This window comes from Protopterus annectens, chromosome 8.part0 (genome assembly GCF_019279795.1).
Source record: "Protopterus annectens isolate FY-2018-M chromosome 8.part0, PAN1.0, whole genome shotgun sequence".
Lineage (NCBI taxonomy): Eukaryota > Metazoa > Chordata > Ceratodontiformes > Protopteridae > Protopterus > Protopterus annectens.
In genome coordinates, this window is record NC_056741.1 from 1,930,834,953 (window position 1) to 1,930,862,927 (window position 27,975).

General features: G+C 39.9%; 1 protein-coding gene across 1 annotated transcript in view; it reads left to right on the forward strand.

Annotated features, from left to right (window-relative positions):
- The window catches only part of KIAA0895L (KIAA0895 like), a 297,059-nt gene that overhangs the window by 136,990 nt on the left and 132,094 nt on the right, over positions 1-27,975 (forward strand). The window contains exon 4 of the mRNA XM_044081439.1: positions 5,379-5,511. Coding sequence (XP_043937374.1) covers positions 5,379-5,511 — 133 coding nt within the window. The remainder of the gene's footprint in view (positions 1-5,378; positions 5,512-27,975) is intronic.

Sequence of the window (27,975 nt, forward strand, 5' to 3'; positions counted from 1 at the left end):
TTGTGTTTTCGAAATGGATGCCATGAATTTCTTGGAATCCAAGTCTCAAACACAAAATAAGTGGGTTGTGCTTGACAACCTGCTCATAATCCTTTATATTCATCTCTATTAAATAAAGCAATTCTTCACTGAGATCATTTTCTTTTAAACTGTGGGCACATTCTTTGCTCTCTTTGTCCTACTGGCATTCCACAGAAAGATCCAGCCATCTTCCTGTGACTCTTCAGCTGCATTCTGAGTCATCCATTGCTCTTTCATATGGAATCGGACTGGCCTGTCTCTCCATAACACTGACTGCATCAGATTCTCCACTGTTTCCTGCTCCTCCCTTGCTGTCCAGCTCCAAATGAAATTTTGTAATGGAATCCTACTGAAGGCACCAGAGTATCTTTATGTGGCAAGTACCATTAAACCAGTTTCTCCTTAGATTAGGGACTTATTGTTCCATCATGCTGTGACATTACTGGTGTTGGATTTTCTACAGTAAATCCTTCACTTCACAGGTATTCCCTAACATCAGTTTCTATTTCTTTAACTTCTCCATTACTAATCCTCTTTCCTACTTTTCCCGTTTTCTTACTTTTTGTATTGTGAAATTGTTCATATCTTCAAATATCTTTGGTGCTGCTTTTTTGTATTGATTAGTTTGCCTTTTTTCATTACATAAATATTGAATCATATCAGATCTCTTTTTCTTTCCCATGACAATATTTCTTTTTTATATCTTTCAAAAATCTCTATGTTTTCTTCTTTATATTCCCACATTTTCTATATCACTTCTTTTTATGGCAGCTCAAAGTTTCTTCGTGTGTACAAAAAATATGTTCAATTTAAATAATTATACAAATTAGACATAATGTGAAAATGTTGGTTAAGAAGAGATACAAGTTATGTGACGATTTAATATTTAGAGCAATTTTAGACAGAGAAATTAAAGGTACGTTAGCATAATACAAACAAGAATTGCAATATGCAGTGAGAGAAAAGCAGGCTTATGGTATATTTAGAGAGAAAGCCAAGGGAGACAAATTGATAGAAGTAAGGAAGTAAGTGAAGAAGGGAGAATAAGGAGGTGTAGGTATGAATAGGTATTTGTTCACACTTAGGAATATATTTTATCCTGGTGATGAGCAAGAACAGAGCCAGCATTCAAATGGGAAGCCTTTCAGCATGGTTTTAAAGGACTGGAGGGAGAGTATTGACCGGATGGAAACAGGTAAGGAGTTCCACACCTTCGCAACATGGTATGAATATGGGCAATACCCAGCAGGTTTGATAGATTTGTGGACAGTCAGAAATATTTGGTTGTTGGATCATAATGACCACCAGGGAACATTGTTCTGTAGAATGTTGTTTAGTGTTGGACAATCAGACTGATGCTGGATAATTTTATAGATGGTTAGAAGTTGTGTATATTTTAGTTGATGAAGTATTTCTAACCAATTTAGGTCTTTTAGTGCTATACAGTGGTGGGTTCTGAAAGGTGTATTTGCTGCAAATTTAGCAACTTTGTTATAACATTGTTCAAGTTTTGATTTTTGTGATGCCTGAAGGTTAGTAAGGATGGGAGCACCATAAAGAAGTGTGGGGAGGAGATAAGTAGTTGTAAGTGTACTTTTAGTTGGGTTTTTGGGAAAGTTTTTGGCTCAGTAAAGCATCCCTAGCGTTTGATGATTTTTTTCTTAGGCAATTTGTACATGCGGGTCAAAGTTAAGATGATCATCCAGTATCACCCCTAATAATTTGTTATGAGAAGTGACTTAAATTGTTATATCATCTAGACAGAGGACTTTAAATTTTGTTTTCTGTTGTATTAATATATGCAAATTTGCATTTGAAGCTTTTGACAGTTTTCCTTTGCTAGTATTTTTCTTTCCTCTAATTTATCTCTTAATCTATCTTCTATCTAGAAAGTCTGAGCTTCATTCTTAACAGTAACAAGACATAATTTCTTCCTTATCCTCAAAAGTTCGCTCTGTCATCTTCATAGCTTTTTTTGACCTATCAGTTTTTGTGGACTACTGTTTCCTTCTACAAAAGGGTGATCATCCTCCCCTTCAGCCTGCCCTAACACCATTATAGAAATGTTTCCTTAAGGATTCTACACTGCCATTCTTTTCAGTCCTGTCACCAGTGTGTACACAGGGATTGGGCACTTTTGTATCCGGGGATTTGTGCACACAACTGTCTTTTTTATTTTTTAACCCACCTCTCTCTGCATGATATATGCTATATAAGATATAGGCTATATATCCGTATTGTCTTGGTGAGATTTTGTAAAACAGGGTCCACCATGTGAAGGTCCTCCCCAAGTCTTGAGGATGAATTAATTTCCAGCAATACTCTCCTTTTCTAGTTGATTTCATTGTCTTTCCATTTGGTCTTGCTTCTGAAGAAAGTCATGGCCTGTGTGGGGGAGGTAATGTCTGATGCACAGTGTTGTCAGTCAGGGCAGTATTAAGGCCTAACCTGGTTATGTTATTGCATGCAACAGTTTTATTCCATGTTTGTCTTATTGTGGCCTATACCTGTGGACCAAGCACTACCTCTTTGTCACTGCCATGCCCACCTTTACCTCTCCATGTATCTCTCAGCAGCCAGTTTCTTCAATTACTTGTCACATGGTTCCTTCTCCACTACTGTCACTGTTGTGTCAGGTAGTGCTATCTGTTATGTAACACGTTTCATAACACTATGTTATGAAGCATACCACATACGACATATATTTCCCTGATGGTTGCTGGACTGTACTGCAGTGTGCCACCAGATTTATCCAAGCAACAGAGACAGGTCTGTAGCAGTCTGAACACACATTTCACAATGTTGTGTGTCTACATTAGTGCTGGGGACTGTGGATGGGGGTCAAAAGCCATAGTTCCTAGGTGTATCCTGCATCACCTGCACTATACACAGTGGATACAGTTATAAGTGGTCTGCTACCCACATCCAAGAGACCTGACTATCGGAGACTCTGTGGGTGGTAATGTTGAAACCACTAACTAGTCTAACCGATGGCAAGTCACCTAACATGAAATGTTCAAACAAAAACAAAAATAGTGACAAACTAAGAAAAAGAAATGAAAGGAAGGAAACCAGAGACCGTAGCACCTCACTGTAATATCAACACTTTACTGCTTTTGTCTGTGGTAAACAGGACTTCATCAGAATAAACACTGAAACACACTTCAGTCGTTTCTATATAAAAAAGGTTAAATCACATGACCAGCCTGATTAAAAACTTAGTAAGTAACTTAGAGAGACACTGTGGAAGTAAATGTGTCTGTGGTCCCAACCACATTTAAAAACTTCAAAATCACTTAATATACTAACCATACAACATGGGTTGTAATAAATATTTAAACAAAATAAAGTCTACTAACTGTTATAACAGCTCAAGCTCAAGTATGATAACAGCATAAAACAGTATGAAAACAGTTTAAACACAGCAAATTCAGCTTTTAGTTTCAATTCACTGCTTACAGAGACCATTTCATTGAGCCCTGGGAAAATGGTGGCATTACATTTCAGCTGCCACCTCATTTCCTTGTATTCAAGGTGCATGTCTGATGGCCCACACCTAGGTCCTAGGTCAACCTGGTGAATAGCAACAAGCAAACATATTGGAGGGATGATTTTTAGTATGCTTAGCCAAAGCATTCCTGACGTCCTCTGTTGGATTTCATACTGTTGTTGATAAATCCTATTCTTAAATAGGTGTTTACTTTTACCAATATAGAAACATTCACATCTCTAACACTTTGCAACATATATGATCCCCTTACTGTTGCAATAACATCTATGTGTGAGTTTAATAACACCAGCATTTTGTAGGAAAACCTCAGATGCCTCCAAAATATGTCTACATTGGTAACAATGGCCACATTTCACCATCACCCATTTACACCTAACTACAGGGGGGGGGTCTCTCTAAAAGGGTTTTAAAAGTTAGTGGATTTTATTTTGTTATAACCTATTTTGTATAGTTAGTATATTAAGTGATATTGAAGTTTTTAAATGTGGTTGGGACCACAGATAAATATCTGCATGTCCTCCCTGTGGTCATGTGGGTTTCCTCCAGGTGCTCTGGTTTCCTCCCACATCCCCAAAGACATGCTGCAAGTGGATTGGACATGCTAAAATTGGCCCTAGGCTTGAGTGCATGTGGAAGGTTGGTCACTGGTCTGGCAAATCGACACTGTAAAAACTCCACTGCCAATCATGAGTGGATATGGTGATCCGCTGTGGCGACCCCTAACTGGGAAAAGCCGGAAGAGAGAGAGAGAGAGAGTGTCTCTCTAAGTTACTTACTAAGTTTTTAATCAGGCTGGTCATGTGTTTTAACCTTTTTTATATATAAATGGTTGAAGTGTGCTTCAGTGTTTATTCTGATGAAGTCCTGTTTACCACAGATGAAAGCACTAAAATTTTGATATTAAAGTGAGGTGCTACAGTCTCTGGTTTCCTTCCTTTCATTTCTTTTTATTAACATGAAATGCTGATATAGGTTGCATGTATGCCCAATCTAGGAATCATGGGATCTGCTTGGACAGCACAACTGTGCATTGCATCCCACCTGGCATTTGATGGTGTAGAAACCCTTCTGACTGATATACCAGATGCCATGTGAAGCAAGTGGGGTCTTACCAGTTTAGAATGTCATGTCAGCTCTTTGGATTTTCTTTGACTTTTCAACAACTGCCAGTTCATTTTGACCAGGCTATCATTCTGTGAATTACTGCAAAATCAGAGGAATCCTATATACAGCTAGGTGCATGCATGTGCGTGTATGTGGGTGTGTGTGTGTGTGTGTGTATCTTGTCTGTCTGTCTGCCTGTATGTGTGAGAGCTATGTCTATGTACATGCAGTGTATTTAAAAGTCTGTCATTCTCTTAGTTATGGATAATAACATGATGTAACACCACAGATAAATATCATGGATTAGGTAGGACACTGTATGTCAAACATATTGTAGTTTTTAGCTCTAAATAATAGTTACATACCTGATGCAGAAAATAATTATTTATTTTATTTTACATTTGTTGACTGGGAAATTCCGACTGGATACATGTCCATTTTCAGCGGAGGCCTAGGGAGAAAAGCTCCATCTCACATATGAATAATATTGTACAGCATATCTTACTATAGTATGCTTCATTGATACATACAGAATACTGTAATAAAAGCTCCAATCATACAGATAATAAACAGAGTAGGCATAACTTAAAATTAGATGAGGCTGTTATTTAGAGGATTGGGTGAAAGTAGTTTGTATATGTATGGATGTACGTATATGTGTATGTATGTATAAATTATGTCACTTCTGCTGTTCGTATTCCTCCTTCCCCTCTCACTATTATTCTTTCTTTCATTGGCACAGGTTGTGGTACAACTTACAGAAGATCTTCTGTCTCAAGCTGTCATGATGGTTGAAAATTGTCGACCAACACTAACCATTAATCTAGCAGGGGCACGTCAGTACTGGCTAGAAGGGATGTTACGACATGAAATAGGTTAGAAAACCATTTTTCCTTCCTCCTCAGTTTCTTACTTGTGATTATTTGAATGTGTCAGTGCCAGATTTAGACATGGTAAGGTTATAAGCTATGTGAAACAGTACAAGCCGTATCTGGCAAATGATAGCAGAGAATAAGGTTGTGTGGTTTGGAGAAAAGGTTGCTCCATCTAAAGTTTAAAATATGCCCGTTAATTATTCAGTTTCAAGGCAATTATTAATAGAAAATTGATATATGGAGTATTTTATATATGAAAATTTAGTAAAACTCCACCAATTAAAAATATTCTGTAATCTAGAGACCCCCCATTTAGCACATGATGTAGTTTGTTTAGCATCTGCCTAAAACCGTCCTTATTTTAAATGTTACAAGTTTCAGATAGGCAATACTACTTGTATTTTTATGCCTAGGTGCAAAATCAGAAGTGAAAGATTATCTTTAGTTACTAAAAGACCATAAAATGCTTGAACACGTTGCTTTTTTATTTACAGTTTCAACACAGCTGTTTTCAGTCTATCAGCTACAATTATACCATTTTTTTCAGTGCCATGAAGGGGCCTAGTTATGAAATATGCAGCTTAGAAGCAGAGCGGAGCATTGCGGGAATGAGTTTCTTATGCAATTAGTAGATCAGGCAGCAGCCATCACATGATTTGTGGCCATGAGCCATTCCGCTCAACTTCTTTACTTAAGAATTCTGGAAAAATACAAAAATAATGGAAGGACATGGGATGAAACTCAGGAACAGTTTTTAGATATTGACTTAATTCCCCTAAAAAGCTAATAAAACAATGTATTTTGCCTCAAGATGAATTTTAAGAACAATAAAAAATATAAAACTCTAAAACAGGAGGCAAAATCAGGGATGTTCTGCAAAATGACGGACACCTGAAAGGTATGTCAGAAACTGACAAGGGATCCACTCAGTCTGCAAAACTGGATTACACCAGTTTCTAGTTCTGCAACGCAGTTGGTCAAAGTGTGCTGCATTGGTTGCTTTACCCCAAGGCAGCCTTTCATTCTCTAACTATGGTCAAGTGCATACCACTCAATGCAAAACAGGAAAGACTGCTTCTTATAAAATATCAAACTGTGGATAAAATGTGTTACTTATAAAAAGTTCTGATTTATTAATGATTCAGTAGTATTTTTCAGGGATATTTGTTAAAAAAGTCTTTACAATGAATGCATAATAGACTGTTGCAGTTTGTAACAGTATTGATCAAGGAATTTCTAAGACCCAAAATTAGTTACTTTCCTCATAGGGAAGTACGTTTGTGAGGTGTGGTCAAGTACTAAATATTTTTTTTTCTAAGATGCAGTGATTTCAAATTTGATTGTACAAAGTAGTTGGGGTCTTGACTATATATATATATATATATATATATATATATATATATATATATATGGGTCTAGGACATTTCAGCAAAAGCACATTTCACCTAAACTCAAATTGGTGTGCACTTTTCACTGAAAGCACAATTCACCTAAACACAATTCACTGAAACACATTTCACCTAAAGTTGTAGATGGCCTTGTCCCCACTTTAGTGCGATCCTGGAGTTAGTATATATAGTGGGGGGGTATAGCCCCCCACATATATTAAATATTTTTAACTACATACATGGATACTTGGAATTGCAATATACTACTCTTTTCCAAACATGATATCTATTTAAAATATGTGGGGGGCAGTGCCCCCCACACCCCTTTCTATATATACTAACTCCAGGGTCACACTACAGTGGGGACAAGGCCATCTCAAACTTTAGGTGAAATGTGTTTCGGTAAATTGTGCTTTCAGTGATTTGTGTTCAGTCATTTGAGTTTAGGTGAAATGTGCTTTCGGTGAAATGTCCTAGACCCATATATATATATATATATATATATATATATATATATATATATATATATATATATATATATATCTGTATGTGTATATATATAAATATATATATATATATATATATATATATATATATCTGTATATATATATATATATATATATATATATATATATATATATATATATATATATATATATATATTTATTTGTGTGTGTGTGTGTGTGTGTGCGCGTGTGTAAATAGAGAGAGAGATAACAACTGCGCCCTGCCTTACACAATCACTAAAGGCAAAAATATTACTTTCCAAACTTCTGCATATATGAATGAAGCAACATATAGCAATATACAGAGAGCCAGCGTTTCATGCATTAGTGTATTCCATGCTAGGACAGCATAAAGTGCAATACTGCTATGCAGCTATACAGTAAGAGCAACTACTGCATTATGATGTCCTCATACGTGGAATCTGTTTCATGCATAAAAAGGGTAGAGAAGGGGTACATGGAATGTTAGAAAAGGAAGAAGGCAGAAAGCAGTGGAATATGCAATAGAATTGCATATGGGTAAGTACATGTTGGAGGAAGGCAGGACAACCATTTATTGTAAGGAAATAAAAAGATAAAGTAAACAAGCTCTAGCCTAGGGAGTACGCCTTCACCATATGAAAATGAAAAGCCATAATAAGGCTACTCCCTCCACGTGGTAGCTAGCTCCAAGATGGCCTGTTTGGCGGGTATTATATATCCCCTTTCTTGTATTTGCTGGTATGCAAGAACTACATATTTATCCCAGGTCCTTCCTTAAATAAAACCAATTAATGGAGGTTTACATTCAATGAAGAAAGGTAGCTGGAAGTGACTTCCAATGAATGAGTAATTTCTTATTATATTGAGCCAAGTTACTATAATAAGAAATTTGCTCCGAGGAAAGTGTTATTAGTGTTTGAACCAGTACTTTGAAGTAGGCAATTTGTCGTTTTTAACTGAGCAGAATTAAAAAAATTGTTTTTATTTAAGGAAGGACCTGGGATACATATGTAGTGCTTGCATACCAGCAACTACAAGAAAGGGGATATATAATACCCGCCAAATGGACCATCTTGGAGCTAGCTACCACGTGGAGGGAGTAGCCTTATTGTGGCTTTTCATTTATTGTAAGGAAGGTGCCCACTTTTATTGATTTATACATAGAGTGGATGATGGGGAAGGGTGATAAAGAACTAAGGAGGTGGTCAGTGTGCAGGGACAAACAGAAAGACACAGTACAGTACATACAAACAAATGTGAATGTGCACAAACTAAGACTGAGAGAGAAGACCAGGATGCAGACATGCAAAAGACAGACAAAAGGTGATAGGGAGGGTTGGATAATGCACAAGGTATGAGGCTGAACACAATAAAATAATATGGTAAGGCAGAAGCAGTGTAAATAGCACCAGCATAGCTGACAGGGACACTACTGTGATCCATCACCAGCAGATTCACCAGGGCAGCCAGTTTTATGGGCCACTCCCTCCACTAATTGCCCAGTGTTCAGGACCAGCTGGGTAAGTGAATCTACCGTCTGGTGCAGGAAGTGTTCCATGTGGGCTGTGTGTCTTTCCATTGCTGTATTCGCTGCAGCTTCCACTAAATACTCCAGCTATAGCCGAACCACCATAGGCAATAGGACCAGACTACCTGTGAGTGGGAGGTTCAGAACCACTTGCATTGAGGCACTGTCCACCTCTTCACCTTCGTCAGCTTCAGCCTTAGCAGGGGTCAGTTGCAGATGATTCCCCTGCTAAGCTAGTCAGTCTTCTGGACCTACAAGGAAGAAAGGAGGAGATACAGTAAGACAGTAAGGAGGTTGCCATAATTGAACCCATCCTAACAATAGAAAAAAATATATACATATAAAATAGAGGTCAGCATATCAGTTCAACTCATCTTGCCAGGCTGCTGCTAGTCTCTTTTATCTCCGGCAGGTGTCAGCACACTTCATGTCACATTCTACTTATGCTGTAAGGGAAAAGGTCACATCAGTAAACTGTAACCAGTGGAAGGGAAGATGTCAGAAAAGTTACAACTTGTAGTCCACATACTTATGTACCTATGTGCTGTAAAGTCAAACTCAGGAAGGTTCATAGGTTCACAGGTTCATAGGTAGGTACTAGGCTATTGGCCCTAGGGCCTATATAAGCCTAATCAAAAAGGCAGCCTGGCTTTTGCCACCCAAGAAAATAATTTTCCTGTGCCCCTGTTGAGCAGAGCCACAGAAGTGATCTCCCAGGATGAATTTTCAATTTCCCATCCAATCATCAAGATTTGTCTTGAAGAGTGCTAATGAGGAGCTTTGTTTGATATAGATAGGTAATTTGTTCCAGAGTATGGGAAGTCTCTGGGACAAGAATCTATCCCTCTAGCATGTTCTGTTTATTGTGGCGGCAAGGTTTAGGTCCCTAGAATATGTAGCTCAGAGGGATTGGGATTTCTTTAAGTGGAGCATGTCCAACAGCTCTGGGTGTGACATAGCTTTGTATGTTGGGCAAAGATCACATCTGAGTAGGTGATATACAGTGGAGTCAAGCTGGAGTTTTTTGAGCGGGTCTGCGTAGGGCATCTGTTTGAGTCTGGAAATCCTCTTTGCGAGGTATTTCTGCAGCCTTTCCAGTTGTTGTAGATGTCTTTTGAGGTACATACCAAAAGGGGCATTGTACTCTATAATGGGTCTAATGAGTGATGAGTAGTGGGAAATAATAACCTATTTTTTCCTGGATGAGAAACCTTTTGTGATGATGTGTGCCACACAGAAGGATTTCCTGACTACTGTGGCGATGTGATTATCAAAAGAAAGATTACTGTCCACCTGTGTCCCACGTAGACTACCGCCTATGTCGTAGTTCATGGGTACAGAGTTTTTACCAAAGGGGATGACAATGTGCTTTTTGGCATTGAGCTTGAGGCCATGGCTTTGACACCAGGCATCTGTCTCAGTGAGGGCCTTTTTTAGGATGTCCACATCATTAGGAGTTTCGATTATGGCTCCTAGTTTGCAGTCATCTGCAAACTTCGTTAGCCAAAGACCTTCTGTGTTAGCCTGTACTTCAGAGAAGTAGATACCAAACAGGAGAGGACCCAGGACTGAACCCTGTGGTACTCCACTTGTCACTGGTCTGAAGTCGGATTTGGAGTTTGCTACTTTCACAGTGTGGGTTCTGTCAGTGAGCCAGCTGGCAACCCATCTTGTGACATAGGCATTTATACCTAGTTTAGTGAGTTTATCTATAATTCCAGAGTGGGGAATGGTGTCAAAAGTCTTGGCGCCATCTAGATAGGCTGCATGAACCACCTTACCCTTGTCTACAGCTTTGGTGACTGTTTCAAAGAAATCTATCAGGTTTAGGAGACATGATCTGTTTTTTACAAACCCGAACTGGGTGGGGTCCAGAGTTTGTCGATTACCAATGTCTTTGTTTATAGGTTTCATGATCATATGTTCCATGGCCTTGCAGACCAGGCTCGTCAGGCTAATGGGGTGGTAGTTCCAGGGGTCTGTGGTGGCTCCTCCTTTGTGGAGTGGGATAACCATCGCTGTGCACCATTCAGTGGGCACAAAGCCTGAGGTGAGGCTATGATTGAACATGGTACTAAGGTGGGGTGCCAGCTCATTCTGTAGATCATGTAGAGCACAGCCTGGGATGTTGTCAGGTCCCATGGATGCTATGTTCTTGGCTTTGGAGAATGTGGTTTTTACCTGTGCAGCCATAATTACAGAAAGTGCATTCTTCCCGTATAGAGATGGGCCCTTTTGGGGGTGAGGGGCGGGGGGGGTAAAGTTATCACTGAACCTATCTGCCAGGATGTTGGCAATATCAGTTGGTTCTGTATATTTAGTGCCATTGTGCTGTAACTCAGAGCAGATCTGAGTTCTGCCATTGAGATTCTTGACATAGCTATAGAATGCTTTGTGGTTGTCCTTAGAATCAGTGGCGATTTTGTTTTTGTAACTAGCTTTGGAGGTTTTTATGAGGGATCTCAGCTTATTACTGAGGCTGTCCAGGGAGCTCCTCCAGTCATGGGATTTTACTCTTTTTTGCAACAGTTTCTTACTTCTGTTGTAGAGTTTGTTTATGGCAGGGGACCACCCAGATTGGCTTCCTTTTTTTGGAGGATAGCATCTTGGTTCTGTTAGGGATAGCATAATCCATGCACTCATGTAAGTGCTTATAAAGTGCATTTGTGTAGGATTTAGTAGTCGTACCTCTATTGTCCATCTGCATTGATGTTGTGAAGTTTGCCACATCTGTCTTAAGAATCGTGAAGTTGGCTTTGGAGAAATTTTTACGGTGGTTTCCCTAATGGGGGGTGGGGTGGGATGTGGATGTCTAGGGTGATTAGCTTGTGGTCGGATCTGACCAACGAGGAATTGACCACTGGTGTGGAACACCGGTTGCCCATGTTGGTAATGACCAGGTCTAGGACATTACTGCCCCTGGTGGGGGTGTGGATAAGTTGATCCAAGGCATTGGAATTTATTTATTCCAGAAAACGTTGAGCAAGAGTTGGTACATAAGTAGTTTTCCCAGTTAATGGTGGGGTAGTTGATACTGCCCATTATTAGGGTGTTGGGTTATACCCTAATGTTTTCCAGTCTATCATGAAGTAAGGAGTGGGAATCCTGGGGCATGGTGGGGGATCTGTAGCAAGTTACAATTTAGATTGCGGTCTTGCCCAGGGTTAGTTGCACTTGGATAATCTCGGATGCATTATGCTGAGCAACTAGCCTGGAGGAGTGGATATCTTAATGAATATGGACCCCCCCCCCGCTTTTAATGTTTCAGTCCAGGTTAGGTGGCCGAAAGGTTTGGTATGAATTATAGCCTAGTAATGCAGGGCTGCTATCTGGAGCCTTGAACCAGGTCTCTGTCACTGCACAGATATCGATGTTCTCCATTTTAAGGAGTGCCTCGAGTGAGTGCATTTTGAGATTTAGACTTCTAGCATTGCGTAGCATTACCCTCAGATTTTGTCTGCTTGTACCTGTTACAGTGTTGAATTTGCTATTTGAACCTTGCCTAAAAAAGGCACTATAGGGGTGGCAAGAGCCTTAGCCAGTATCTGGAATCCCAAGGGTGACAGGTGCAGGCCATCTCTGGCAAAGCATTGTGGTCTGTTGATCATGTCATCTCAGGCAGACAGATACTGTATCTCCTTAGAATGACACCAGAAGCTTAGCCAATTGTGGAAGTCAATCATTTTGTCTTGTACTGTGGTATCATTCTAGGTGATGGCAGGATGCTACTTAGGGCTAGAGTCATACCTGCCTAGGCTACAAGATCTGTGAGCCCCTCCATGTCTTTTTATGTAGTACAGGGAGGTACGTCTCAGCAGGTATATGTTTATCTTCTGTACATAAGTAAAGAAATGCACACAATTGCATGACTGTTATATATGGGAGCACACCAGCTAGCATGCTCTCACACTAAGTTAGTTTATTATGACAGATACAAACTCCACAGAGTAGCCCATTCAGTCTGTTTATGCAAGCTCGCTGAAAGACCTGCTAGTAGTAATAACACATTTGTACAGGACAATGGCATTCCTTCTCATGAGTATTTTCATCACAATAGGAATCCCTTACATTGCTACATTATATATATCAATTACATATGGCAGAAAGACCTGCTTTAAGCAGGAATAATGTTGCACAGGATACTGAAAGTGTCCCAGTAACGAAGAAATTAAAAAAAAATAGACAAAAAGAAGCAGTTTGAAATGATAACAACTTACAATACTATTCATGGTATTATTGCGTAACTTCTACTTCTCTCAGAGATCTTCAGGGTGGGTGCATCGCAGGTCATCATAGCGATGCTTCCACTGCCCATCCTTCCCTGGTAATGCCCATGGCTTTAGAAAGCAGTTCAGTCAGCTCATTCCAGGCATCACCTGGCAACTTTTCTAAATGGACCATCAAAGGGGCCTCAGTAGCCACTTTTTGAACTGGCTGAGATGGAAATAATGACTGACGAAGGTACATTTGTTCCACTTAAACTGGTTTATTTGTTTTTTTACTTGTCTGCCTCAGATAATTAAAGCTTTCTCCAGTTCCCTATTGAAATGTTGGCACTCAAAATGCTGATTGTCGACAAGCTGATAAAAAGACCGAAAACACAGGAGAAAATTAAATTTTGAAAATCTCTCTTCTTCTTTTAACTCCTTTTTGTGAGGGGGCGCACTGCACCCCCATGCACCCCCTGAACTTCCATACCCCTATTCTGAGATCACAGTACCTTGGAGTAAAAGGATTATTTAAAGCAGTGGCATCAAGGAATTAGTATATGAATGTTTGATCTTTCGGCCATTTGGTCTGTGAATTTCAGGACTCAATCTACTGAGACCTGACATTTCAAATTGTTGCTGCTTTCTCCACTATCATTGGGAGTGTTTTTGTCTAGCTGAATTTGTTTGTATTTTCTAATGTTCTCTTTCTGTGCACACTTTCATAAAGTTATGCATTCGGTTTTGGAATTCTTGTGAAGAAGATAAAATTCATTAGGCAGATGGTAACTTCTGGGTACTAGCAGAATATCCACTGTTGGAAGAAAATTGCAAGAAAATGGTAGCACATTCACAAAAAATAATATGGGAGGGAGAGAATCATGCATCTAACATGATTTATTAATTGTGAGTAGGGCAGATTGCCACTGCTTGGATATATGACCTACATGTTGTGATGGTCTCCTGCACAAGCCCACCAGTTTGGGAAAGCATGGCTTGACATTCATGGTACTTGGCCTAAATTGTTTCCATAGTATGAGAAGTGGTTTAAAGTAGCAGTCATGGAGAATATTCCACTGTTTTGATTGATAAGGCACACAAACTTAACAAGTGAATCTTCAATTATAGGCTGCACAGTGTAGAAATGTAGCAGCTGTCTGTTGAGGTGAACAGTAATTTGCAGTTGTGTTTCATGCATTTATCTACCTGTTTAAGAATGTTTATTTTTAATGGAATGCAGTGTACTTAAAATGATCAGTAAGTAATATGTATACCTGTGTTTTTTGTTTGTACATAAATTGCACTGGCCACAAGGTACACTGTGATATTAATGTCTGTCCTTATGGAGAGTTTATACCCTGTTAACACTGTATGAGTAAGTATGACATTGGATACAGCTGTACAATATCTACACATATATCCCCTCTATCATTGTGTAGCTGTGTCACCCATGTTTCCATAAATGTTACCCTAATATTGACAGGAATGAGTACTGCCCTCTCTACCATGCACGTCAAACTTACTTGAGAAGCTGGGAATGTATATGAGTCTGTGTGGCAGATATAGCAGCTGTATGCATTCCTATACCTGTTCCTTGTTGTAGTATGGTGGACCTCTTCTTCATGTATCTGTACCTGTCATCCTACCAGTCCCATCTCTATTTATTTCTTGTATTTGACAGGTATTATGTCTAGAGGACATGGTGGACAGCAGGGGCTGGACAATTTCAGCCCTGCCAAAAATGAAGTACTGCTAAAAGCATTCAAGACTCACGACTGGGGCTTGCTGAGGAGAGAAGATGCTGACCAGCCTTTATATGACCATTTGTGACAGATAGGAGACCATAACATCAGTGCCGTGGGAAGGAGAAATCACATACCGACTGCAGTGATGAAATCAACATGTCATCAGCATGATACACTGTGCATGTTACATGCAGCACAAAGGTCAAAGGGGGTGGCACCAGGGGCCACTGTGCTAACAGTGTTGGAGGAGCCTTTGGTGTCTCTGCATGATGGGAGTACTATCATCCTGAGAGGAGTGGGCACTAATATCATGATAGCTCATACCTCATGCATCTTCATGGATGATACACCATTTGTACCATGTAGAACTATTGTCTTTATAGCGTAAATGCATGTTTAGACTGTAGGTTGACCACAGCATCAACTACTTATGTTTTTCTATAGGAACATCAGATATTAAGGATGGCAGTGGAGGTACATGTTTGTGCTTCTTGTTACATGAACACCGTTAGCATGTATGCCTCAGTTTTAACACATGCAATTACATTCACTCTGTTTTTTTTTTCTTATTTTGTATATCCACATGCCAGAACACTGTAATGGTGACATTAGTAAGGTAAAGGGCAGCACAGTACACAGTCAGTACCTGTGAAGAGGCTAATGCTGATGCTGAGTCACAGTTATATGGCACAGTGACACTGTCTGTCTCCATTCTGTGTGGATTGCCACCCTTAGAACAGAGAGAAGATACAATTAACCCACAGATGAAGGTGATGCTATATAGTTCGAGTGCTAATGCCCCACAGTATGGTGGTCTCTCCCATGGCTGTGAACACCAGAGATACTCTCCCTGTGGCTGGAGTGCAATGCGTGTGATGTGGGTATGCCTCCCTTAGCTCAGCCTTGCAGGGGTACCTAATGCCATCACCTGTCACAGCTGGCCCATGACATGCAGGTAGTACTCAGGATCCATCGTTACATGTGCTGGAGTGTCATCCAGTCACAATCTGTTGCTTCTCGGTCCTTTTTGGAGTTTGGAGATAACTGCTGTCTTATGAGGCATTTGTGAGGATGCTGCCCTACACCGTGAGTGGGTACTTGAGGACAACAAATCCAATGACAATATCAGGATTGATCCTATGACAACTATAAAGGTACTCACCCACTTCCATTTCCACCTCCATGTGGATGTGTTCAAGTGCGATGATATTCATGAGGTGGTCTGAAGGGGGATCACAGGATGCACAATCATCCCCTGCATCAGCAAGTGCAAGACACTCTACTGTCTCTTGCCATGTCAAAGACACCTGGCTTCCATCTCTGGCACAACTCAGCAGCAGGCACCATCCAGGTATCTGCAGGAGCACACCATCCCTGCCATAGGAGTGTGTAATTCCTGCCACAACAAGCCATCAGAGTAGCCCCAGGCTAAAGTCACATAGTGGTACCCTATCCCTGTCCCAGGTGGATGGCATCCCTGACAGAGTTCTCTGTATGAACCATTAGACTCCTCTCTTCACCTTCTAACATGCTCCTGGACATCCACATGTCACTGTGTCCCTTGTTACCTGTGCACATGATAACTGTAACCCACTCCACCTTCCTTCCTGGTGGTGGTACATGTGGTGATGTCTGACAGAAGGTGTGACCGAGCCACTCACTGCTAGCACAAATTCCCATTAAAATTGCATGCATCATAGTTGTTTTGTGTGACATTGCACTGTCACTGCATGTTCATCATAGCTCACAGTTCTGGACTAAATGTCACCACTTCAGCTGCGTTGTTTGCCATTTATTGTGCTTATTGTATACTGGAGGGGTGTTATGTAGCTGCAGATTTGTTTATTGTCAGTGTCATCAACAGATACCGTTACTGTACCTTCTGTGCCAGACGTTAGTGTGAGCATGCTCCTGATGCATTTGTACTACAGGGCTGGTCTATCATTTCTTTGTGACCATATTGTGTAGAACAACACATACTACAAACATCATGCAGGCTGTGGCTGAGTCATACTGCAGTGCCACCCAAATGTACCAAAACAACAGAAGCGAGCTTTAATCTGGTTGGACTCCTGCCATGTTGTACTGCATTTTTGGTCCAGATGACATAGGAGAAATGGCAGTGGAGTTTTTAACCAGATTGTTTAATGAAATCTTGGAAAGTCAGAGGATGCTTGAGGAGTGGAGAAAAAGTGTTTTGGTACCTATTTTTAAGTATAAGGGTGATGTGCAGAGTTGTAGTAACTAGAGAGAGATAAAGCTGATCAGTCACAGCTTGAAGTTATAGGAAAGAGTGGTGGAAGCAAAGTTAAGAGGGGAGGTGATGATTAGTGATCAGCAGTATGGTTTCATGCCAGGAAGGTGCACAACAGATGTGATGTTTGCTCTGACAGTGTCAATGGTGAAATATAGAGAAGGTCAGAAGGAGTTGCAGTGTTTCTTTGTAGACTTGGAGAAAGCATATGATAGGGTGTCTAGAGAGGAGTTGTGGTATTGTATGAGGAAGTCAGGAGTGGCAGAGAAGTATGTAAGAGTGGTACAGGATATGTACAAGGGTAGTGTGACAGTGGTAAAGTCTGCAGTGGAAGTGACAGATGTGTTTAAGGTGGAGGTGGGATTACATCAAGGATCAGCTCTGAGTCCTTTCTTATTTGCAGTGGTGATGGACAGGTTGACAGACGAGATCAGACAGTAGTGAGAGTAGGGACCAGGTTGAGGAGACCCTGGAGAGGTGGACATATGCTCTATAGAGGAGAGGAATGAAGGTCAGCAGGACTAAGACAGAATATGTGTGTGTGAATGAGAGGGAGGATAGAAGAATGGTGAGGATGCAGGGAGTAGAGTTGGTGAAGGTGGATGAATTTAAGTACTTGGGCTCAACAGTTCAGAGTAAGGGTGAGTGTGGAAGAGAGGTGAAGAAGAGAGTACAGGCAGGGTGGAAAGGGTGGAGAAGAGTGTCAGGAGTGATTTGTGACAGACGGGCACCAGTAAGAGTGAAAGGGAAGGTCTACAAGAAGGTAGTGAGATCAGCTATGTCGTATCGGTTATAGACGGTGGCATTGACAAAACAGCAGGAGTCAGAGCTGGAAGTGGTAGAGTTAAAGATGTTAAGATTTGCACTGGGTGTGACAAGAATGGACAGGATTAAGAATCAGTATATTAGAGGGTCAGCTCATATTGGACGGTTTGGAGACAAAGTCAGAGAGGTGAGATTGCGTTGGTTTGGATATGTGCTGAGGAGGGAAACTGGGTATATTGGGAAAAGGATGCTAAGGATGGAGCTGCCAGGTAAGAGGAAAAGAGAAAGGCCTAAGATAAGGTTTATGGATGTGGTGAGAGAGGACATGCAGGTGGTTGGTGTGACAGAGCAATATGCAGAAAACAGGAAGAAATGGAAACAGATGATCCATTGTGGCTACCCCTAACAGGAACAGCCGAAAAAGAAGAGGAGTGTGGGTTTTGTATGGGTATCATTAGCTAGGCTGACATCAAGCATTACCCGCATAACACTAGGGATATATGTTTGGAAGAGTTACTATGTCTGAACTGTCTATATGACATACAGTCCAAGTCCTGAACATATTGACTAGAATGCCGTGTTAAATTTCACCTTGAGGGAAATAGTGATACAGCTAGAAATTATGCTAATTACATCTGTCAAAGCCAACTTTGTGACAAAAATAGCCTCCCAGGCTAAGGATAACCATAAGGCATTTTTCAATTATGTATGCAACCTAAAGGGCAACACCCAGCAATGTGGTGAATTAATAGTAAATTAAACTTTCTGTACTGACCCAGAAGAAGTGGCAAATTTGCTGGTCAATAAAATGTATCTCTAAATCTCTAATTTCACCCCATTACCCCTCAGGAAATGCCCTCTACCAATTTTCCCCAACTCTCACTAAAGAACAAGCCCTCATTGTACTCTCAAAAGCTAAAAGCACTGCATTGATGGTCTGATGATATCCCAGGAAACCTCCTAAATAGCTTGAAACATGACCTGCCAGGCCCACTGGAATCACTGTTCAACCTCTATTGCACCACAGCCTCCAGAAAAGCTTCATCCATAGGAAATGGAGTACAGCAAAAGTCACCCTTCTAAACAAAGGGGGAACCATCAATAAACTCAGGGAACTACAGACCCATAAGTTTAACTAGTCTTATAGGCCAGGGCATAGAAAGAATTATAGTGGACCTGATAAACAAAGACATAGGAACTCTTCAAACACTGGACCTATCCCAGTTCGGTTTCATCAAGGGCAGGTCATACCTACTAAAGCTGGTAGAAGGTCACTGGAGCCATGGATGAGGGCAAAATGGTGCATACTGCCTGCCTCAACCTGGCAAAGTCACTTGACACAATACCTCACTTGGGTATTATAGACCAACTCACATATTTAGGCATAAATCCCTATATCACCTGATGGATAGGCAAATGACTCACTGAGCCATCCTATGAAGTTAGGGAGGGGGAAATCCACCTTCACAAAGAAGTTTGTTACTAGTTTTTGTCTCACAGGGCTCACTTCTGTGACCTCTCCTGTGTGGAATATACTTCTCTGAAGTCAAGGCAAATGCAGAGGGCCTTTGGCTGACCAAATATGCTGATGACTGCAAGTTGGGTGCAATCAATGAATCCCCCAAAGATGTAGATATCCTCCAAGAGGGTCTGACACAGACAAGTAATTGTTACCAGAGCCATGGCTTAAAACTTAATGCAAAAAAAAATGCATAATTATACCCTTTGGGAAGATGACCACCTCTGCAAATTGCAACACTGTTAACACTCCAGTAAGGGTAGACTCAGTGATAAGAGACTTAGGAACTCAGGCTGATAGTAACCTGGACTTTAATCACCGTGAGCCTATGGTGGCGAGAAAATCCTTTTATATGGCATAACTTATAAGTAAGGGCATGGCATGTAGAGTTAAGGTTGTCATAGTCCCACTGTATCCAGCCTTCATTAGACCAATAATCAAGTACAATGCACCATGTGGCATGTATCTGACCATTTGCAACAGCAGGAGTGGCCACACAGGTTATTCATTAAAAGAATACAGGGTGTAAATAGCATGTCCTATGCACCTCAAAGCAGTGTCCCTTGTACTTATTCTTCTGCAGACATGGCATTCAGCAATACAGCCCTGATGGATTTGCTATACATTTTCAAAACAAACAGCACTATAATTGCCTGATCTAAGGATGTAAAGATCTAAACCTCGACTGTGACATAATCAAAACATGTTGAAGGAACACGTCTATGTTTCAGAGATTACCTCTTCTATGGAACAGAATCATATTCGTGTACAGCAGAACCTGTTCAAATGCAGTTTGAACCACTGGATGGGAAATTGCAAATTCACCCCTGCCTTGTTGCCTTTGTCCCTTATGGATAGGGGCAACTTGTAGATGTACTACGAAACAGATATATATCAAAGCCATTCTAGGTCTTGGGCATTGATTATATGGAAAATTGAGACATGAATGCCAAGGGTTAAAAAGGCTCTAGGACCATTAGCCTAGTAACCTCCTACGATCCTATATATGTGAATGTGAGGACTGTCAGGGTACTGTGTCAACACATTGATTATGTTCCCATGTGCATTGCCCCCTACCTGGTAGTTCAGGGAATGGTAGCCTTTGCTGTTCACAAACCTCTTTGACTGTGGATAAAATTGGTCTTTTATTGCTACCTGACTGCAATCTATGGCCCCCAGTATCTTAGCGAGGTGGATGATATCATAAAAGGAAATCATAATGGTGGCTCTCTCTTCTGAAGTCCTAGAAAACCAGATGTCATCATTCACATGTAGAATTTTAAGTACTCTAATGGTAGATAATGTGTATGGATGTAATGTTATCTGTTTGTTCACACTGTTCCCTTGATTGTGGTGTGCATAACATTTCTTAGCCCAGACATAAGGTGCTGCGGTAGCGTTGTCGCCTCACAGTATGACGTTGTCCTGTTCGATTCTCAGTTAGATTGTCTTCTGTATGGAGACATGCGTGAATGGGCATACCTTCGTGGAAGGTTGTGCGTCAGAGCTGGCAACTTGGCCCGTAAATATCTACTGCCAATCATTAGCGGACCGGAGTTCCGCTGTGGCAACCCCTAACCGGGAAAAGCCGAAAGACACAACAGTCTAGACATAACAAATAAAACATTTTATCTGTATTTACCTGCAGTGATAGTGTTTTGAGTCATTGGTTTCTTAAATTGTCACTGGAAACTATGCTTGTGTTTCTATTTTACTGCATTACTATAATTATGTTAACTGTAAGCAACTAAAAGTACTTTGTATGGGAAAATATTTAAATTAACCATAAAATTACGGGGGGGTTGTTAAGTATTCGGTGATGTAGTTGGAGGGCAGTTTTCAGATCCCCTTCACACAGTTGCTTAGGTGTTAAAAGGTCCTGTACATATCTAACAGCAGTGATCATTCATATGTAATTGACATTTGTTACTTCAAAGAGCTGGTTAAGCTGACAAAAAGCTACTGATAATATCCTATGTAGTGTACCTCATCCTTATTCATATAACTACTTTTCCAACTACTACTTGGAAAAGCATTTCAGTTTATCAAATATGTCTGCTTTCTAGTCCTTAGTGACCTCAGCAAGACATGTTTTCAAGATTTATATTTATGGTGGTAACACAGAAAACTACAAAAGCGATATTTCTAGACAATATCATGCAGGATGAGACCATACTTCTCAACTGCTCTAAATTTCTAAGGGCACTGCAATTTTGAATTGTAAATATAGGTCTACTGCTCTGATTTGATTTGAGACAGCTTTGATTTCTTCTCTTTCACTGGCTTGATTGTAGAGCCAATGAGAGAGAGGAGAACATTTCTGCAGCTTGTCACAGTCAAAATGAACCAACAGCAGACAAGATTGCAATCTAGCACTATTTATATATTTATTTATTTACTGACATTTGATTACTGAGAAAGGACGACTGGGTTGAAGCCCATTTTCACAAATTATTTTCTGTGTGCGTCTGTGTGTGTGTGTGTGTGTGTGTGTGTGTGTGTGTGTGTGTGTGTGTGTGTGTGTGTGTGTGTGTGTGTGTGTGTATGTTAGGGTTATCACCTGTCCCTCTTTGCGAGGGATAGTCCCACTTTGGGCAGTTTTGTCCTGAGAAAAAAATCTAAAAAAATGGCAAATGTCCTGAGATTTTAAGGCAAAAAATACTTACCAAGTTTTCTTTAATAGTTGCATAAAACAGTTATTTTGTATCTGAAACACCTAAATATTATATGAAATAGCATAAGCAACTCATATGCTACAAGAAGAAGCTTTTCTTTGGACAAAAACAGTGATGTTCTGTCCTTTGCACTACCCGTGGGTATGTCTGTCCTGCAAAATTGCATGTTTCTACAAAAAGTGTCCCACTTTGGGCATTTGAAAAGGTGGCAACCCTAGTGTGTGTGTGTGTGTGTGTGTGTGTGTGCGTGTGTGTGCGTGTGCGTGCGTGTGTGTGTGTGTGTGTGTGTGTGTGTGTGTGTGTGTGTGTGTGTGTGTGTGTGTGTGTGTGTGTGTGTGTGTGTGTGTGTATGTTAGGGTTATCACCTGTCCCTCTTTGCGAGGGACAGTCCCACTTTGGGCAGTTTTGTCCTGAGAAAAAAATCTAAAAAAATGGCAGATGTCCTGAGATTTTAAGGCAAAAAATACTTACCAAGTTTTCTTTAATAGTTGCATAAAACAGTTATTTTGTATCTGAAACACCTAAATATTATATGAAATAGCATAAGCAACTCATATGCTACAAGAAGAAGCTTTTCTTTGGACAAAAACAGTGATGTTCTGTCCTTTGCACTCCCCGTGGGTATGTCTGTCCTGCAAAATTGCATGTTTCTACAAAAAGTGTCCCACTTTGGGCATTTGAAAAGGTGGCAACACTAGTGTGTGTGTGTGTGTGTGTGTGTGTGTGTGTGTGTGTGTGTGTGTGTGTGTGTGCGTGTGCGTGTGTGTGCGTGTGTGTGCGCGCGTGTGTGCGTGTGTGCGTGCGTGCGCATGTGCGCGTGTGTGCGTGTGTGCATGTGTATGTGTGTGCGTGTGTGCGTGTGCGTGTGCGTGTGCGTGTGCGCGTGTGCGCGTGTGCGTGTGTGCGTGTGTGTGTGCGCGCGTGCGTGTGTGCGTGTGTGTGTGTGTGCATGTGTGTGTGTGTGCTTGAGCAAGCATGGTCATGCAGAGGGTATAGCTCTGCCTCTCAGCTATCTTCAGTTTTGCAGAATGTCCCAAATTTTGCCCCATGATTGTTGTCTTTTTCTGGTAAATCATTGAGGCTTATAGTCAGTCAATAGTGTTCATACCTCTTATTGTTTGGAAAATGCATGTGAAGGCAACACCTGTTTTCGCTTAACTTTTTCAGTGAATAAGAGTTGTCTGTCTGTTAGAGCAGAGGACTAATTAATGAAATGATTCCTATAGTTAAACGAACAGGGGTTGATTCCTCCCACCTTCATTTGTCTACTGTATGACTTTGAGCACTCAAGCAGACTAAAAAAATGGTCGAGAATTGCCCCTTAAAAAGGGCACTTTTTCCAGTGGGCTTAATCAGGTAACAAACAGATAAAATAAAAATTGTAGTCACTAAATAATGACATACATGTGAGTTCTTAACCTCCTATCTTTCCCAAAAAGCCTGTTAATACAAAGCTTGTTATTCTAACAACATTCTAAGTATATAATAGCAATATTTAAAATCAGTTCCAAAGTTTAGAACTTTCTGTCTGATTTTTGAGCTAAAAAGTTGAGAGGGCGGGGGGAGGTTGGCTCTGCTGTTTGTCTCTGCAGTGAAACGAGATGTATTTATTCATGTGTGTGTGTGTGTGTGTGTGTGTGTGTGTGTGTGTGTGTGTGTGTGTGTGCATGCATTGCTGTCAACTGTCCCTGATTTTGCCTCATATTTTTGGTCTGTTTCTCAATAAAATGTATGTTTTTCTGGCAAATTGATGTATATTGCAGCCACAAAATAATGACAAACATGTGAGTTCCTAACTTAATTTCTTTCCAAAAAGTTAGCTAATGCAAAGTTTTTGGTTATAGCAACTTTCTAAGCATACAAGAGCAATGTTTAAAATCTGTCCCGGAGTTTGAGTCTTCCCCCTGATTATTCTTTTAAACAAGAAGCATCTTTATATCACATATGACATAGGCAGTCTTACATTTATATAAATAAAACAAACCATATTGATATAATTTTAGTTGTGAACATTATGCATCACAAACCATGGTGGCATAATCGTAGTTGCAAACATTATACATCACTTATAATCTATCAAGTCATTGTCAGTCAAACATTACATAGCTCATTCAAATCCTGCCTTATATTAAACCTTGTTCCTCCTCTGCATGTATTGTTCCCACATTTCTCATTGTTTCTTATGTAATTTGCTCCTACACTTTTCTAAAGACCCCAATTCCAGTTGTTTTTTCTCTATTATTATATTCACTACTTCTAGTAAAGTTGGTTTAGACTTTGATTTCCATTTTCTGGTAATTGCTTTTTGGCAGCCACTGTAATTAGACTTAGCAAGCTTTCCTATGTCTAGGCAATTTTGATTCTATATCATAGCTCAAAAAATAATGTCCTTAGATAAAACAATTTGCTCACCCAGTATCTCTGACTGAGCAGTCTGCAGGGAATCTTTAAAGTCTGTCCACTCATTACACTCCCAGAAAATATGTTCACAGTTACCTCTTTCTTCCCCATCACACCTCCAACATTTGCTGTCTACCTCAAGAAAAATTCCCTGATTCTTGAGCAAAACGTTTGAGGGAAACAAGCTAAAATACATTACTAGGTCATTATTTATTAATTTATTTGTTCATTTGTTTGCAAGCAACCATCCGGGGGATACACGGTCATATTAATGGCTGTAATTGATGGTCAGATACATGTATAATTTTACATTTCAAAGCTTATGTAATATTATGATGAGCAGGAAGTACACACAGTTGTGGAAAAGTGCAATGTGTTTTGTACAGAAAAATAAAAGACTTCTAAACAATATTTTGGTCAAGTGGAAAAACAGTTTTGGAATGAATCTACATAATGTGCTGAACTAAAGTGAGTAAAATATTTTTTTTTTTCCCTGGGGAAGGGAGAAATTACATGAAAAATGGCCCAAACTGGCAAGAACATTTTAGGCTGTATGAGGTTTGGTTAGAGATACTTGGAGCTTTGGCAGTGGTGTAGCTAAAGTTTGTGCTGCCCGGGGCTCTCTTTGAGTTTGCTGCTCCTTCCCCTTCACAAAATCATGGTCAAATTGCCCCCCCCCATACACAGCCCCTACTGCGTCCATTCCAGTGTCCCATTACTTTGCTATTTCTCTCCATTTACCATAAACAGTGTAATGCACATATTGTTTTACTTCTACAAGGATTATTTGTATTTGTATTTAATTTAAAATTTTTATTTTAAATTTTATAGAACGAACACTAATTGACATTTTCTAAATGAAGCAATACAGTCTCACAATGAAAACAGACTTAGCATTAAACATCTCTGCCCTTGAAACTTAATTGAAACAGCATTGAAACTCACATTCAAAGAAAATGCATCTGGCCAGTGGCGCATGACAAAATAGTACTTCTTTTTGACTACCTCCAAGCCCTGTAATCTTATATTCTGCTGGAGTAATAAGATGCCTGTACTTGACTCGGGAACATGGAAACGTCACTATAAGAGAAAGTGAATTACAAAAGATCACGTTTGTAGGGTTTTGATGATGTAATGCCCCGTGACCCCCCTCAACTTAACCCCTCTCTGTAGCCCCACACGTCTCATGAGACCTGGTCTCATTTTAGGGTGAAAAGTAAATTGTTACCTGGTGGGATGCTTTAATAATAGTTACAAATGCAGATGGTGTAAGCAGCAAGATCATGTGAATTGTGTAACTATATCTTATATATAGGTGGGAGGGTGGCCTAATGGTTAAGGTGTTTGCCTTACAAACACAAGGTACATGGTTTGAGTCTCACATGGGATAATTGGCTAGGCTTAAAATGGCTCACAAAGGCAGTTAGCTTAGTACTGATCTATGAATCTATGAATCTATGAATCTTTCTAATTCTTAGCACAAGAAACCTGAACAAAGGTAATAATAATAATTGGGGGACGAAGACTCAAAATAGGGCAAAATTTTAAATATTGTTCTTATAAACTTGGAAAGTTGCTAAAATAATAGTGTTTGCATTGGCATGCATTTTTAAATGATATGGAGTCTGAATCTCAGTATGTCTATCATTATTTAATGACGTCAATCCTCAATGATTTTTGAGAAAACTGTATGAGGAATAGTCGAAAAATATGAGACAAAAATCTGGACATTCTGCAAAAATCTGGACAGTTGAGCTGTATGTGTGTATAACTTTTAAGTGCAATTCCTCATACTTCTCTACATTTCAGAGCAAAAATGCTGGTTAAAGCCTACAATAATTTGGGAGGGGGGAGCAAATCAGGAACATATTTTAAACATAGCTCTTAAAAAGTTGCTAGAATAACAGATTTTGCATTAACATGCATTTTCTGGATGACATGAAGTCTGAAACTCAAATGGTCACCATTATTTCCTAACATTAGTCCTCAACAATTTGTAGGAAAACCTCAATTTTTATGAAAATCAGACCAAAAATATGAGGTAAAAATCTGGATAGCTTGTAAAATTCTGAACAGTTGAGACATGTGAGTATCATCAAACATTTTTGGATATATATATATATATATATATATATATATATATATATATATCAAAACCCATATGGCCGAGACCATATGATCGACATCTGAAATGTCGAACATACAAGCAGACAAAAAAAAATAAATAAATAAAAAACTTTAAACATGCTAGCAGAGGGGCTACACCCCCCTGCACACCCCGTGGGGGGTCCACCCCCCAGTAACTATAATATACCGACTCCGAGATCGCACTACAGTGCAGAAATGGAAATCTTTCCATTACGCTCTGTACGGTGATGCCAGTTCCCCATGGTCAACATTTCAAATGTTAATCATATGAATGTCGACATTGTGAAATGTCGACCATGTGAAGGGAACCCATAGATATATACATATAAATATAGATAGATAGATAAATAAACATAGATAGATAGATAGATAGATAGATAGATAGATAGATAGATATAGATAATACAGCAAATTCCTTCTCATTCTTTCTGAGGATCGAACTTCTGTCGGACTGGTAAACAAGCAGGATATCTCTGATAATGCCGAATGGTTTGACTGCTATCCTGCTGTTCTGAGTACTCAAGGATTCTTCTCAGGAATACACTACTGGGAAGTGGAAGTGTGTGATGATGATGGATGGTGTCTAGGAGTTGTGAAGGAATCTGTGAAGAGGAAGGAGTATATCTTTGCATCTCCAGAAAATACTGGACTTTGCCAAGAAGAAACTGTAGTAATTACTATGCTGGTATTTCACCTGTTGCTATAATGCAGAAAGTCAGGAGAATCCTAGTTTATCTGGATTATACAGCAGGGCAGCTCTCATTTTATAATGCTGACAACATGTCCCATCTACACACTTACAGTGCTGTTTTATTTATTGAAATAGTATATCCTTTCTATTTAACTTTGAATAAATGCATTAATATTATTTCTTCTGTGGTTACAAAATAATATTTTATCAGTGTAGCTGTGAGCGTTACTATCACAAAAACAACATGCTTCCATGTCTGACCTTTTATCTGCCCGTCAGCATTAATTTCAAAATGTAATACTACTACTATTTCTTACTAAAACCACTTAAAGAAAAATAGCTATAGAAGAGAAACATCTCAGTCTCCTCACTGTATATAGGGACACAAGTACAAATACTGCATGCAAACACACACACACACACACACACACACACACACACACACACACACACACACACACACACACACACACACACACACACACTTACTTTACCTTTTCTCTTACTGGAATGCTGTTTTAAATTCTGTGCGCAAATGCGGAATGACTTTTTAAGTTTTACATCCATGGTGGCGTGCATGTGTGCAACGCACGCTTGGTCTTCCTTAAAGGAGAAGAGGCTGCCACCACTGGATTAAGAAGTTTTTTTTTTTTTT